Source organism: Dasypus novemcinctus, chromosome 5, assembly GCF_030445035.2.
Source record: "Dasypus novemcinctus isolate mDasNov1 chromosome 5, mDasNov1.1.hap2, whole genome shotgun sequence".
Taxonomy (NCBI): Eukaryota; Metazoa; Chordata; class Mammalia; order Cingulata; family Dasypodidae; genus Dasypus; species Dasypus novemcinctus.
In genome coordinates, this window is record NC_080677.1 from 140,543,963 (window position 1) to 140,558,045 (window position 14,083).

At 43.8% G+C, this 14,083-nt stretch overlaps 1 protein-coding gene across 4 annotated transcripts in view; it reads right to left on the bottom strand.

Annotated features, from left to right (window-relative positions):
- PTPRN2 (protein tyrosine phosphatase receptor type N2) overlaps positions 1–14,083 on the bottom strand; it is a 1,274,829-nt gene that overhangs the window by 666,495 nt on the left and 594,251 nt on the right. For all 4 annotated transcript variants that reach the window (XM_058297618.2, XM_058297617.2, XM_071215383.1 and 1 more), the window contains one exon: positions 5,857–5,943. In XM_058297618.2, coding sequence (XP_058153601.1) covers positions 5,857–5,943 — 87 coding nt within the window. The remainder of the gene's footprint in view (positions 1–5,856; positions 5,944–14,083) is intronic.

Consider the following 14,083-nt stretch of genomic DNA (forward strand, 5'->3'; position numbering starts at 1 on the left):
TTAAAGAGATGTGCAAATAATGCCCTCAAGCAGTGCCTAATACATTCAGGAGTTAATGACTCCCAATTTATGGGAGTCTATGGCCCAGAACTCTTGACTCTACTTCCCCTCCAAGGCAGTTGCCACCATGCTAGAACAGTTATCCACCATCTCTCACCTAGAAAACCATGGCAGCCTCCTGAGTCATTTATGCCAAAACTCATTATAATTCATTCTCTACAGCAGCTAGGGGGTTCTTTTCCCTTTCATTTTTTTTTTTTTTTAAGGATCAGATAATACATTCCTCTGATTAAAATTCTCCAGTTGTTTCCATCACACAGTCTTTCCAATGGCCTTCGAGGCCCTACCTGAACTGCCCCCTGCCTACGTTTTGACCTTATCTCTTATCACATTTGCCTTCCTTATATTCCTAGGACACATCGAGCTCATTTCCTCCTTAGGACCTTAGCTCTCTGCAGCTCTAATAACTTAGCAGCTCCATCATCGGTTTGGGATTTCCTTTCCCGCAATCTTTTTGCTTCTTCCTTCACTTCATTCATCCTGCTTTATTTCCATCACGACACATAATGCAACCTGAGATTTTCTAGGTATATAATACCTATAATGTTGGCTCCCTAAGCTTGAGGGCCTTGCTTGTCTTGTTTTCTGCTCTACCCCTGGCATATGGAAAGGGGCCCGGTGTAAAGCAAGTGTTCAGTAAATATGTGTTGGGTGGCAGTTGAACGAAAAACGATATATCTTTATAAAATTATGGGGCCTCATGTGCAATTGATTAAAGAGTACTTCATTAGTTGGAGAAAACAATATAAACTTGCTTCACCAAGAAAGAGTCAAATGAAGTATATTATGAGACACCTGGGTAGTTATTATTTATACCAGGGGCTGGGCTTGCTTCTCTCCCTTAACTCCTGCCTTCTTCCTATTCTAAAATAAAATAAAATAAATTTTAAAATAAAATAATGACCATAGAGAAAATAACTTGGAAAACTCCTCAAAGTGGCAAGACCCACATACTGTCAGACAAATTGTGTTTTCAAAAACTAATGAGCATGACCTGGGAGTACAGATACCTGAGACATGCCCAGCTCTAGTGTCAGCTGGGTGCCTTGGGGTGATTCACTCTCAGTCTTCTGGACTGTAAAATGAGGGTATTGAGATGTCAGGTCACTTGCAACCGTGCAGTTCCATAACTATATCGTTCTCTAATTATTTCCTATTTCATTGTCTCTGGCTGATTGCACACTGTTCGGGGGCAGGCATATGCCTTCCATACACTCTTCCATACCTTGCACCTTCCATGGATGGGCATGAACTAAATGTAGGGCCAGAACACAGACCCTTTGTGATGCTGATAAAATTCAACTGTTTTATGCACACAGGATAATTTTGATCAAGGAGCTTAAAGACATTTTCTTGGTTTTTTTTACATTAGAATTTAAGGCAATAGAACATAGAGAAAAATCTCAAAATATTCATCTTTGTGCCTTTTCTTTTCTGTCCTATCCCCACCATGCCCTTTCCTGTAGACCCTCGAGACATCCACATTGCCTCAAAGAGAGTTCAGGTGGCTATGGAAGGAGGTGTGACATGAGCGTTCAGTGATTTCCCAAAATGGCCCTTGAAGCTCACATCAGAAACCAAAACTTCTAGTGTTCACAAACAGAGTTTTGTTGAGAGAAGAAAAGGTCATGGATCATCAAATGGTGAGACTCCGAGGTCAGCAGCCTGTAGAGATCTGGTCAGGATGACATATGAGAGGAAGAATACAAGGATTGCCAGGACTGAGGATAGAGAAAGGAGAGGCTGGGCGAACTTGAAGCAAGTTGTTAGGGCCTGGAAAAGGAGGATGAGCCGTGGAGGGGACAACTTTGAGAGGACTGCAGTGAATATTAAGAAACCGCCAAATCCTACCTATTACTTGCTCCAAGGAGACATACGTCCAGTGGGCTGACTGCAGAAGCAATTCCCGCCCCTGCCCCACATACTGCTGACCCCCATCCAAACTGGACCATGTGGCTACCTCTAACACTGAAACTGACAGTTTTACCCAAAGGGGAAAGGGGGAAGAGAAGGCTCACCTCACTAATCATACGCCTTTGTCTGGGGAGGGGTGGGAAGTGAGAAATACAACCCTGTTACCCTGAGCTCTCCTTTTACCTGTCAAAATGCTCAATATAGTGCTTGTTAAGTGGTTTATCACTGAGCCAGCTAGTAACAGATTTACCAGATTTTAAAGGTGGGAAAAGCATTAAAATTTGACCTTCAATTTATAGATGTTTAACCTTCACTTCACAGATGACTAAATTGAGGCACACAGGGTGAAAGTCACTTATTTCCCCTAGGGTCACATAAACCCAGGGTCTCTCACTGTGTGTTGTTTTAGGTCCTGAAAGTATCTTAACATTTTTAGGTCTTGGAATTATTTATTTTCACCTTCTGTGACCTTGGTCATGCATGGTTCCCTCGAAGAGTTAATATTGCTTTGCTAGGGACCCAGCAAATTGACAGTAGGAAGCTCAGCCATGGGGACAACCAAAGTGGTCCTGAAAACACCGGTCTCTGCAGCTCTACAGAGCATGTGCAAGGGGAACGTGAGCCCTGGGTGGACAGATCCTGCCAGCAGGTGACTGCAGCTGCAGTCCTCTTCTCTTCCTTTATCTCCCTCTCTCAGTCCCAACCACAAATAAGGTTCTTCCTGTTAATTACTGAACCTATATCTAGCTGGGATCTCTCTCCTGAGCCAAATGGACACCATCCCTTGGAAGTCCTAGAGGTACCTCAGATGAATATATTTTATCCAAGCTCTTTAATCCCATCAAGTTTCCCCAAACCTCTCCTCTTCCTTTAGCATCTGGCTTTATGAATACCTCCCCCATAAATACCCAACCCTAAGCCAGAACCAGGAAACTCAGCCTTGACTTCCCCTTCACTCAGTAAGCATAATTCAGTTATATTGACTGTTAACAAATCAGCACATTTTCCTATATGTTGGCCAATAATGGCTGCCCTGTGCACAGCCCTCCACCACCACTACCCTGGCTGCCATCCCTTTCTGTCTTCTCTAGAGACTTCTGGGAGCTGCCCATAATCCAGCACCTAAATGGCAAACACCTGATAAACCACGGTCCTCTGCGATAGCTTGCTTCAGGCCTACTGCTATGTCATGGCCTGCATGTTCTAACTGGTGGGCAACCATGCCCTTCTGGTGAAGGAATGTTTTAAATATAGTTCTGCCTTCACCCTTACCCTCCTTTATCTAATACTCCCCCAACTCATAGTACCTCCTAGATGTCTCTTAAATGCATGCCCACTGAAGCCACCTTAGATGAGTTTCTGTCATCTTTCACCAAGAATGCTGCAAAATCCTCCTAACTTGTCCCCTTGCCTCTCTAGTCTTGTCTTTTTCCATATTGCAGGCAGGCTGCTTTTTTTAAATTCAAATCTGGCCCCGTCACTCTGCTGCTTAGAACAACACCTCCACAGATCCCCATTGCTCTGCAGATGATGTCCAGACTCCCGAGATGGCCCTCAGCTCGCTCTGCCTGGACTTCCACACTGGTCCAGCCCACATCCGCACTCCAATTATAGGGAATGCCCTGCAGGTTCTTGAATGGGTTGTGCTCCCTCAGTCACCTCCAGGTCTTTGAATGCTCCTATTTCTTCATCCAAAATTGAGTGCTTCCTACGTACTGTGCCAAGTGCTGGGGCTACAGCAGTAAAAAGCCCCAGGATGCTGGTCACATCTCTCTAGGGGATGTTTACTTGTCCTGTAGGTTGCAAGCTACACATTTCTTCCCTTGGAAACCTCTCCTGCTCCACTCAGACTGGGTGAGGACTTCTTTATTTACATTTCCTGTCAGCCCAGAGTAAATGGCAGGGACATTTGAAGGCAGGGACATTGTCTTGTTCACAACAGGATGCCTAGCTCCTTTTGCTTTGTCAGGTCACAGCAGGTGCTCAAGAAACACTTGTTGTGTGGATTAAAAAGTAATGAACAGGGAAGTGGATGTGGCTCAACTGATAGAGCATCTGCTTACCATTTGGCGGGTCCAGGGTTTGATACCCAGGACCTCCTGACCCGTGTGGTGAGCTGGCCCATGTGTAATGCTGCCACGTGCAAGGAGTGCCGTGCCATGCACAGGCACCCCTGCATAGGGGTACCCCACATGCAGGAGTGCACCTCTCAAAGAGATCCACCCCACGTGAAAAAAAGCACAGCCCACCCAGGAGCAGCGCCACACACACAGAGGGCTGATGCAGCAAGATGAAGTAACAAAAAAGAGAGGCAGTTTCCCGGTGCCACCTGACAACATAAGCAGACACAGAAGAACACACAGTGAATGGACACAGAAAGCAGACAATGGGGGAGGAAAGGGAGAGGAATAAATAAAAATAAATCTTAAAAAAAAAAAGTAATGAATAGGTATTTGTGGCCTGTTAAAACATCCACAATCATACTGAAAATAGCTCAGCTCATTCTTTTTACTTCTAGTTCTTACTATTTCACTCCATATATGCTAATTTATCCTTACACGCTGTAGCAGTCTGATAAGGTTATGAATTCCAAAAATAGATATTGGATTTGTTTGTAATCTGATCTGTAAGTGGGCATGATTAAGTTATGATTAGGGCTTTGATTGGGCCACATCATTAGGGCGTTGAGTCCTCACCTCTTGGTGGGTGGGGACTCACAGATAAAAAGCACGGCAAAGGACAGAGTTGAGGGCTTTTAATGTTGGCGTTTTGATGTTGGAGTTTGATGCTGAAGTCTTAAGCTGGAGCCCCAGGGAAAGAGACAGAGCGGTTCACCTGATAGTCTACAGCTCACCTTGTGGAGAGAGGCAAAGCCTATAGAGCCTCATAGTCTACAGCTGACCTTGTGGAGAAAACAGAGGACCTGAGCCCAGAGAAACCCAGGAAGCCTGAACCCTTGCAGGCGTCGGCAGTCATTTGCTCCAACACATGAAAAGAGACTTTGGTGAGGGAAATAACTTATGCTTTATGGCCTGGTATCTGTAAGCTCCTACCCCCAATAAATACCCCTCATAAACGCCATCAGATTTCTAGTATTTTTCATCGGCACCCCTTTGGCTGACTAATACACATACCTCACTCAAACTCAAGCTTCCCAAATTTGAAAATACCTAACTCTGCTCACATCTGTATTCAGCAGTCTCTGTTGACAAAAATGCCAACCCATTTCTTTTATTTATTTCAATTTTGTATGTACTCTTTCTCAAGTAGCTGCCATTCATTGTACATACCATGTGCCAGTCCTCCTATACACATTATATAATTGAGTCTTTCTAAAATCATCACAATAGGTGTTACACCCAAGTTTACAGATGAGAAAAGGAAGAACATGGTGCAAAAACAACGTATTTAGATTCTAAAGCCCGTCTTCTTTTCCCTCAGTGGCAGTGCCACCCATGTCATCTAATTCTCTGGTGTTTTCATGAGAGCCAGTCAGTAAACGCTGACTGAATTTTCATTGGCAGGTCCTATCCCTAGAGCTTCTGGTTAATTTGCAGAGGGGTGGGGTCCAGGCATCAGTATTTTTTAAAGTCTCCCAGGCGATTATAATGTGCAGCCAGGACTGAGAACCACTGCCTTAGTCAAATGCCATTCTTTCAGGAGATTATAATTTTTATAATTAAACTCAGGTTTCAGCTGTGTTTAAATAACTTACCAAAACCCACTGGAATTTCCCTTTCATTTCTTTTCTAAACTGTTTCTCCCTGATATAATTAACAAAAACCTCAGACACACAGCTCTTCCCCTCACAAACCAATTTGTGGAGCTGAATGTGAGGTGAGGAAAGAATCAAACCTGCAGACCCCAACATTGGGTACTTACGTGACGTCTGCAAAGGTGCTTGTCGGCACCTTCAGTAGATGTGCTATGTCCTCCAGCAACTTCTTTCCCTTTTCTGGGCTCAGAGGGCTGTTGAAGGATAGCAAAGAAGAGGGAGGGGGGAGAACAGCATTACAAAATGGAACTCATCAATACTTGAGAAGCTAAAAGTCCCCAAAGAGTTATCACCTTGGCCTCTTAGTTTCTGAAAGCCACCCCTGCTCACTGTATTCCTGTCACATAGCGATCATGATATCAGGGGAATTGGGATCAGGTGCTTCTTCAGGCATGATGAATCACCTGAATTTTCCAGCAATAAGACAAACAATAAGGTGCAAATGGAATTGTTAGGAAGTGTAATGGGCCCATGATGCAGCAACTGGCTCATCTCAGCCTTCAATAAAAAAAAAAAAAACCACATAATAAAGAGGTTGGGAGGGGAGGGAAAGAAGAGAAAGGAGAAAGAAACTATAATCCACACTTAGTGGCAATGCTTCAATATGTGTTCATCAATCGTAACAAATATACCACACTAATGAAGGATGTTGTTAATGTGGGAAAGTGTGGAAGGAGGAGGGAATAGGGCATATGGGAAACTCCTATTTTTTTTTAAAGATTTACTTTATTCATATTTATTTCTCTCCCCCAACCCCCTGTTGTCTGCTCTCTGTGTCTATTCACTGTGTGTTCTTTCTGTGTCTGTTTGTATTCTCATCAGGCGGCTCCTGGGACCTTCTGGAGTGGGAGAGAGGTGATCTTTCTCTTGTGCCACCTCCGTTCCCTGTTCTGCTGCATCTTCTCATTGTCTCTCCTCTGTGTCTCTTGTTGCACCAGTTCTCTGTGTCAGACAGCACTCCTGCATGGGGCAGTACTCCCGCGTGAGTACTCTGCATGGGCCAGCTTCACCCCATGGGCCAGTTTGCCTTCACCAGGAGGACCTGGGCATCAAACCTGGCCCCTCCATATGGGAGCCCAACTCCCATAAATGGGAGCCCAACTGCTTGAGCCACATCCGTTTCCCACTCCTATATTTTTTATGTAACATTTATTTAATCTAAAGTTTCTTTAAAATAAATAAATAAAATAATTAATTTTTTAAAAAGATGGGAGATCATGAGAGAAGCAAATGCTGAAAATGAAAATTCAGGATATATGTCAAATATACAAATGATACATTTTAAAATTGATTATTTCTGAAATGAATTATCTCCTAAGGAAAGGATATTTATATATTAGGTATTTAAGGGTAAACAATGAAATGAGGGAAACGGACTTTGGCCCAGTGGTTAGGGCGTCCGTCTACCACATGGGAGGTCGGCGGTTCAAACCCCGGGCCTCCTTGACCCGTGTGGAGCCGGCCATGCGCAGCGCTGATGCGCGCAAGGAGTGCCGTGCCACGCAAGGGTGTCCCCCGCGTGGGGGAGCCCCACGCGCAAGGAGTGCGCCCGTGAGGAGAGCCGCCCAGCGTGAAAAGAAAGAGCAGCCTGCCCAGGAACGGCGCCGCCCACACTTCCCGTGCCGCTGACGACAACAGAAGCGGACAAAGAAACAAGACGCAGCAAATAGACACCAAGAACAGAAAACCAGGGGAGGGGGGAAATTAAATAAATAAATAAATCTTTAAAAAAAAAAAACAAAAAAAACAATGAAATGAGATGGACACACCCACCATGTTTCATTCAAAAAAGAAATGACATTATTGCCTAATAGAGTCACCAGCAGCAAGGCTATGTTTTATTAAAAGGCACTGAGGAATAATCACATCTAATTTGAAGTTCCAGTTACAAATCCTGAATTCCGGTAGTCAGTTTTGCAAATCATCAGTTGCTAATGAAATCCTATTAAGTACTTCAAAGACTTTTTAAAATTACATTGTTATATATAAATCATATTTTACAGCAAAGGGCTTCAACTAAGCAGGCCATCCATCCATCCATCCACCCAGCAAATGTTCAAGAATGCCTACTAGGTGCCAGGCACTGCTTTAGGAAAGGCAGCCATAAACAAAAAAAGACCAAGTTTCCGACTTTGTGGACCTTAGGGAAGACAGGCAATAAAGAAATAGACAAGTAAAAATAATGCCAATTGGTGATAAGTGCTGTGGAGAATAATTTAGTAAGGTAAGGTAGAAAGGGAATGTGGTGGTAGGAGGACAAGGGCTAGGGTAACTATTTTTTGAAGAGTGATTAGATAAGGTCTCTCCAGTAAGAGAACATTTGGAAGGAAGACCTGAAGGAGGTGAGTTAGGTGATATCTGGGGGAAAAGCATTCCAGAATTTGAGAACAGAAAGTATGAAAGCCCTGGAGCTGGAGAGTTCCTGATAGCTTCAAGTAAAATGAGGAGGTCAGTATGGCCATCAAGGAGTAGAGGATTGGGACAGTAGGAGATTTAGGAAGTTGAATGGGCAGCTGGCTATATGAATTTAGAGTTCAGGGGTGTGGTTTGGGCTAGATACATAAGTTTGGGAGTCAGACTATATATGATATATGAAGGCAGGAAAAAAGAGAGCAGCCAGTGAGGTAAGAAGTAAACAAAGAGAGTGAGTTTCAAGGAGAAAAGACCAAATAGATTGGTCAAAAGAGAAGATTGTGAGTTGACTGTTGGATTTAGCACTGTGTAGGTCATTGATGAACTTGACATGAACTATTTCAGTAAAGTGGTATGGACAGAAGTTTAATTGCATGTTCAATGGAAAAGGGGTTTAGGCCACCCTTTCAAAGAGTCTTGCTGTAAGGGAAGCAGAGAATGGGGTAATAGCTACAAAGGTACAAGGGGTCAGGAAGGTCGTTTCTTTAAGCTGTGAGAAGCAACAGTGTGATTACTTACTGATGATAATGATATAATGGTATCAATACAAGAGTGGAAGGGGAGAAAGACTGCCATGATATCCTTGAGCAGGCAGGAGTGATGGAATCTGGTTTACAAGTGTAAATATGGAGTCCTAAATAGAAGCATAAACAGTCTGTCCATGCTAATAGGGGAGAAGGCAGAATGCATGTGCACCCAGGCAGGTAGATGGGCAGCTGTAGTGACTGAAAAACATGGGCGATCTCCACCAATTACTTCTACCTGGGGAACCATTTAAAGATATAGGTCCCTAGGTTCTAGGACTGGTGATTCCCATTCTACAGGTCTGTTTGTTCACAGAACACTCGAAATAATTTCAATGATCAATCATATTTCAGAGCCACTGGTGTATTAATTAACTAAAAAGAGAAAAGAGAGGTTTCTTATTTGGAATTTATGAATTTTTTAGAAAGAGCGAGCAAGCAAGCATGCATGCTAGACACAGAGCTAGAGAGAGAGATGGATATTGATTGACATTGATTCTCACTAGGATTCAGTTTGTCTGTAATGCAAAAGCTATTGAGATTAAATAAATGAAGAAAGTGAGCGTCCCACGCTGATATTGCAACTAACCATAGATACAAGCCCTATTCAATCTTTCAGTCCATGACTATGATAAACATAAGAATCTAAGAAAAGTTACACAGTGGACCATCTTCCATTTGTAAAAGTGAAAAGACCAAACACACACATTAAGACTGCGGCTTAGGGAATAGTTTGCCTGATGATCGACCCGGTATGGTCTGACTGAACCTCACCTAAGAGCTCAGGCTTGTGGGTGCCAAAAGTCACTTGCAGAAGTGATTCCAGACCCATCCCACTCCTACCAAGCCAGCGTTGTTAGAGTTATAGCCCAGAAACAAAACACAAACAAAAAATATCCTTTCTCAAGTGAATCTAATGATCAGCCCAGTTTGGGAATTCTTGTTTTAGAAAATGGAAAGATGAGAATATAATCCTTGCACTAAAGAAGATTAACAAGCTAGATCAGTGGATCTCAGACTTGAGAGAGCATGGAAATCACCTAGAAGTCTTGTTAAAACAGAAGCCTGGGCTCCACCTTCAGAGTTTCAGATTCATTAGGCCTGGGGTAAAGTTTGAGAATCTGCATTTCTAACGAGTTCTCAACAGCTCATGCTGTTGATCCAGGCACCACACTTTGAGAACAACTAGGCTAAACTCACTATATTAGCATATATTTAATTATATGCTAATTTATGTAGTTCAGGTTCTCAGCAATTGGCAATTTAGGAGAGAGGGATGATGAAATTTGTTAAGAGAACGTTATAGGCAGTGGACTTGGCCCAGTGGTTAGGGCATCCATCTACCACATGGGAGGTCCGTAGTTCAAACTCCGGGCCTCCTTGACTCGTGTGGAGCTGGTCCATGTGCAGCGCTGATGAGAGCAAGGAGTGCCCTGCCACGCAGGGGTGTCCCCATGTAGGGGGGCCCCACGTGCAAGGAGTGCGCCCCATAAGGAGAGCCGCCCAGCGCGAAAGAAAGTGCAGCCCGCCCAGGAATGGCGCCGCACACACGTAGAGCTGACACAACAAGATGACGCAACAAAAAGAAACACAGATTCCCATGCCGCTGACAACAACAGAAGCGGACAAAGAAGAACACACAGGAAATAGACACAGAGAACAGACAACCGGGGTGGGGGGGGAAGGAGAGAGAAATAAATAAATAAATCTTTTTTAAAAAAAGAGAGAGAACATTATAGTCACTTGTTAACAAATATTTATTGAGCACCTACTGAGTGCCAGCCCCAGGCTAGGCGCTGAAAATTCAGTCAATGGTGAGTGAATTGGAAATGACTACAGGTCTCATGAAGCTTCCAGTCTAGTAGAGGAAGCAGATATTGACCAAATAATAACAAATGAATGTATATTTACAAACTGAAGAGTGCACAAGGGAAAAGCACTGTGGGAGATTTGTTCAGAGTGCTATGAGACTTTATAATAAGGAACATGGCTCAGTGTGGCAGGGGAGTATCAGGGAAAGGGTTCCCTTAGGAGCTGTCATTAACCTGACAAGGATGAATAGAAATTAGTAGTTTAAGGTGGGAAGGGGAAGAGAAGTGGTACAGGGACCCGAAACAAGAGTTTGCAAAGGTCCTAAGGTAGGAAAGAGCTTGGCCCCCTTTGGGGACTTGAAAAAGGCCGAGGAGTACAGAGGGTGGGAGACAAGCTGTGGGAGAGGAGGTTGGAGGGAGAGACAGGGGACCAACCACAAATGTTTTCATAGTCACTGTTAAAGCAATCGGTTTTTATTCTAAAAACAATGGTAAGCCATCAAAAGGTTTTAAGCAAGGAGATTGTTCTGGCCAAATGAGTTTTTTAAAAACTTACTCCCCTGTGCAGTGAGTGGATTGGAGTTAGCCGGAGGAGATACAAGGGGAGCAGCTAGGAGGCCACTGCCATTGTCTTTATGAGAGACAAGCTAGTGTAGCCTGGATTGTATTGATGAATTAAACGGAGAGGAGAGGGCAGGCTCAGGAGCTATTTAGGAGATAAAGTGTTCACGACTGGGTGATAGATTGGATTGGGGAAGGAGAGAGGGAGATGTCAAGGATTCCTCCTAGGTGTGCTGAAGGTGGAAGAGGATGGCTGGATAGAGCTGCTGTTTGCTGAAACAGGAAACACTGAAGACAGACTCAGTACAGGGAAGATGATCACCGTTTGGTCTTGGACCTAATGAGCTTGACATATCCTGAGACATTCAACTAGAAACACAGAGCCACAAGAGTGTGGTTCAGGCTAAAGTTCAGAGAAAACATGTTGGCTGGAAATTTAAAACTAGGAATCACTGGTTTATATTGCAGCAAGCACTGAAGCTAATCTACTTTAGGGTATTTTATTTAAATTTGGCTATACCCCCAAGGTACACATTATTATTCCAGTTGGGGAAACTGTGACTCGGAGAGGAAGGCAATTTGCTCCAAATCACACAGCTAATCAATAGCAGGGTTGGGATTTGAACCCTGAGCTATCTGACTCTAAGGTTATTTCTTCCCACTCTACCCAATGCTTCATCACACCATGCTGCTTTCAGACAAAGAAAGAAAATGAGCCTCATTAAGTCCAGATGAGTAGCTGTGCTTTTCATTTTAATATGGGGACACCAGTTTCCATCATGTAAGGGGCCATCTCATCAGCTCTGTACTAGGCACAGCTCTACGGATCTAAAGTCGTTCATTTCAAATCCTCTCCATAAGCCTTCAAGGTATTATTCTTCTGTAAGATGAGAAAAGAGATAGGCTCCATCTTCATGGGCCACACAGCCAGGGAAGAGCTGTGCAGAATTCCACACCGGGATCTGCAAACAGGCAGTGGGATGCTTTCCAGTCCATCGTTCTGCTCCCTGAGCAAATGAGCCTAAGAGGATGGAAAACCCGGGAACCCAATTCTCCTGGGAGCTAGGAGTCGGAGCTGAACCCAGGATCCCCAGCTACCTACACCATCCTGCCTGTTCTACCGCAAGGCCTGTATCACTGATTTTTGCCATATTTCCTTGATGGCAAGACTCATTTTTTCCCCATAAGATTTTTAATGTAAGAATATGCTTTTAAAATAGATGTGTGCATTTAATATGGAAGTATTGCTTTTTATGCCCTCATTCTCTCCACCATCAAAACCAAAAGGCCTTTATGAAATCCCTGGCACATCTTTCAATAGATGGCTTCTTAGATGCAAGGAGGAAAGAAGATGTTCTTTGCTTTTCCCTACCTAATGAGCACACCAATCTTTCGGTGCTGGCTTCCTCTTACTGAAGTTAATCTGAAGAAAGAGACCAACTTTAACTTTTGTGTCTTCGTCATCATTCCTTGTCCTACCTTTTCAGAGTTGCAGTGCACAACTTTTCTTTTTCATCAGCCAGCCCAGTGCCCTAAGGATATCTGCATTTAAATAAAATCTGATGGGAACACAAGCACTCAGCCTCCCATCACTTGCCCACCGTCTCAGCACTGAGTGCCCCGAGTGCTCCGGAGACGGCTGTCACGCCAGCACCAGCAGCCCCGCAGGCCATCTGTGCATTTGTATTCTGTAAGGATCTGTGAGGAAGATGTTCCTGTCCAACAATCAAAGGATCCGTGCATTTCACTAGGAAAAAAAAAACCCGACACATGCTTGCATAAAGCAGCTGAATTTCAAGGCTACAGAACGAGAGAACCAGGAGTTGTGCATGAAAACGGGCAGGTAATGATATGGGGAAGAATGTGTTAATTAGAGACACCAGACTCAGTGAACATTTGTTTGAGAAGTGTCTTTGCAGAAGAAAGCCCAGTTCTAGGACTCAGGTGGCAAGGACATGAAAATGGGCCCAGGAATCCTGCTGGCAATGCTGTCTTAGCACAGAACTCTGCATTCCTCTATTTACCTTCTACTTTTATAATTGCTGGGTTTAAGATATTTCTCTTACAACCAGAACCTAGCAGGATACCAGCCTATAATGGGCAACCAATAAATATTTGAATAAGTGAATGAATGGCCTTGATAAGGTTTGCAGGGAACCTGGGCCATCCACACTTCCAAATTGGCATCACCCAGAGGCCTGTCCAGACCAGGCCCCATTCCAGGAGGTCTCCAGGCCTGTTTTCCATGTTTTCTGCAGGTCTCTGGGTCTACTTTCCACAATTGCTCTTCACAGACCCTCTGCTCCAGCATTCCTTATCCAGTGCATTTTCTACTTCCATTTACTCAACCACGGTGCTCTCACCTCTCTCTACCCATTCAGCCCCATCCACAAAGCCTTCCCTGGACATGGCAGCTCCCGATGTCCCTTCCATTCCTGAACCCACTGAAAGAATACTCAATCTCTTGCTATCTGGCAAGTTCTCTGGCACGACCCCTTTGTCTTGCTATTTAACCCTTCAAGTGGTTTAGTCTACAATTTCCTAACTCCTTTCAGGAATTTTTAACTCCTTTGGTGAAGGAATTTGTAAGGTATGTCTTCTCTATATTTAGCATAGTATGATTACTGAAATAACAACTAGCCTTTCAATAGTGCTTGCCATGTACCAGGCACTGTTCTAAGCGCTTTACATTTTTTAACTCATTTAATCCTCACCACAACACTATGATGTAGCATTTTAGTTTCCTGGCCACTTAAACAAATACCTTACAATGAGTTAGCTTAAACAAAGGGAATTTATTGGTCCATGGCATTGAGGTTAGAAGTTCAAATAGAGGTGTCAGCAAGGCAACACTTTCCCCCTGAAAACTGGGGAATTCTGGGGTTGTTTGCTGGTAATCCTTGGTCCTTAACTTTTCAGTGACATGGTGACAGACAACATGGTGGTGTCTTCTCCTTTCTCTTCCAGGTTTCATTGACTTCAGCTTCTTCTCCTCCACATGGCTTTGTCTTTATAAAGTCTCCAAT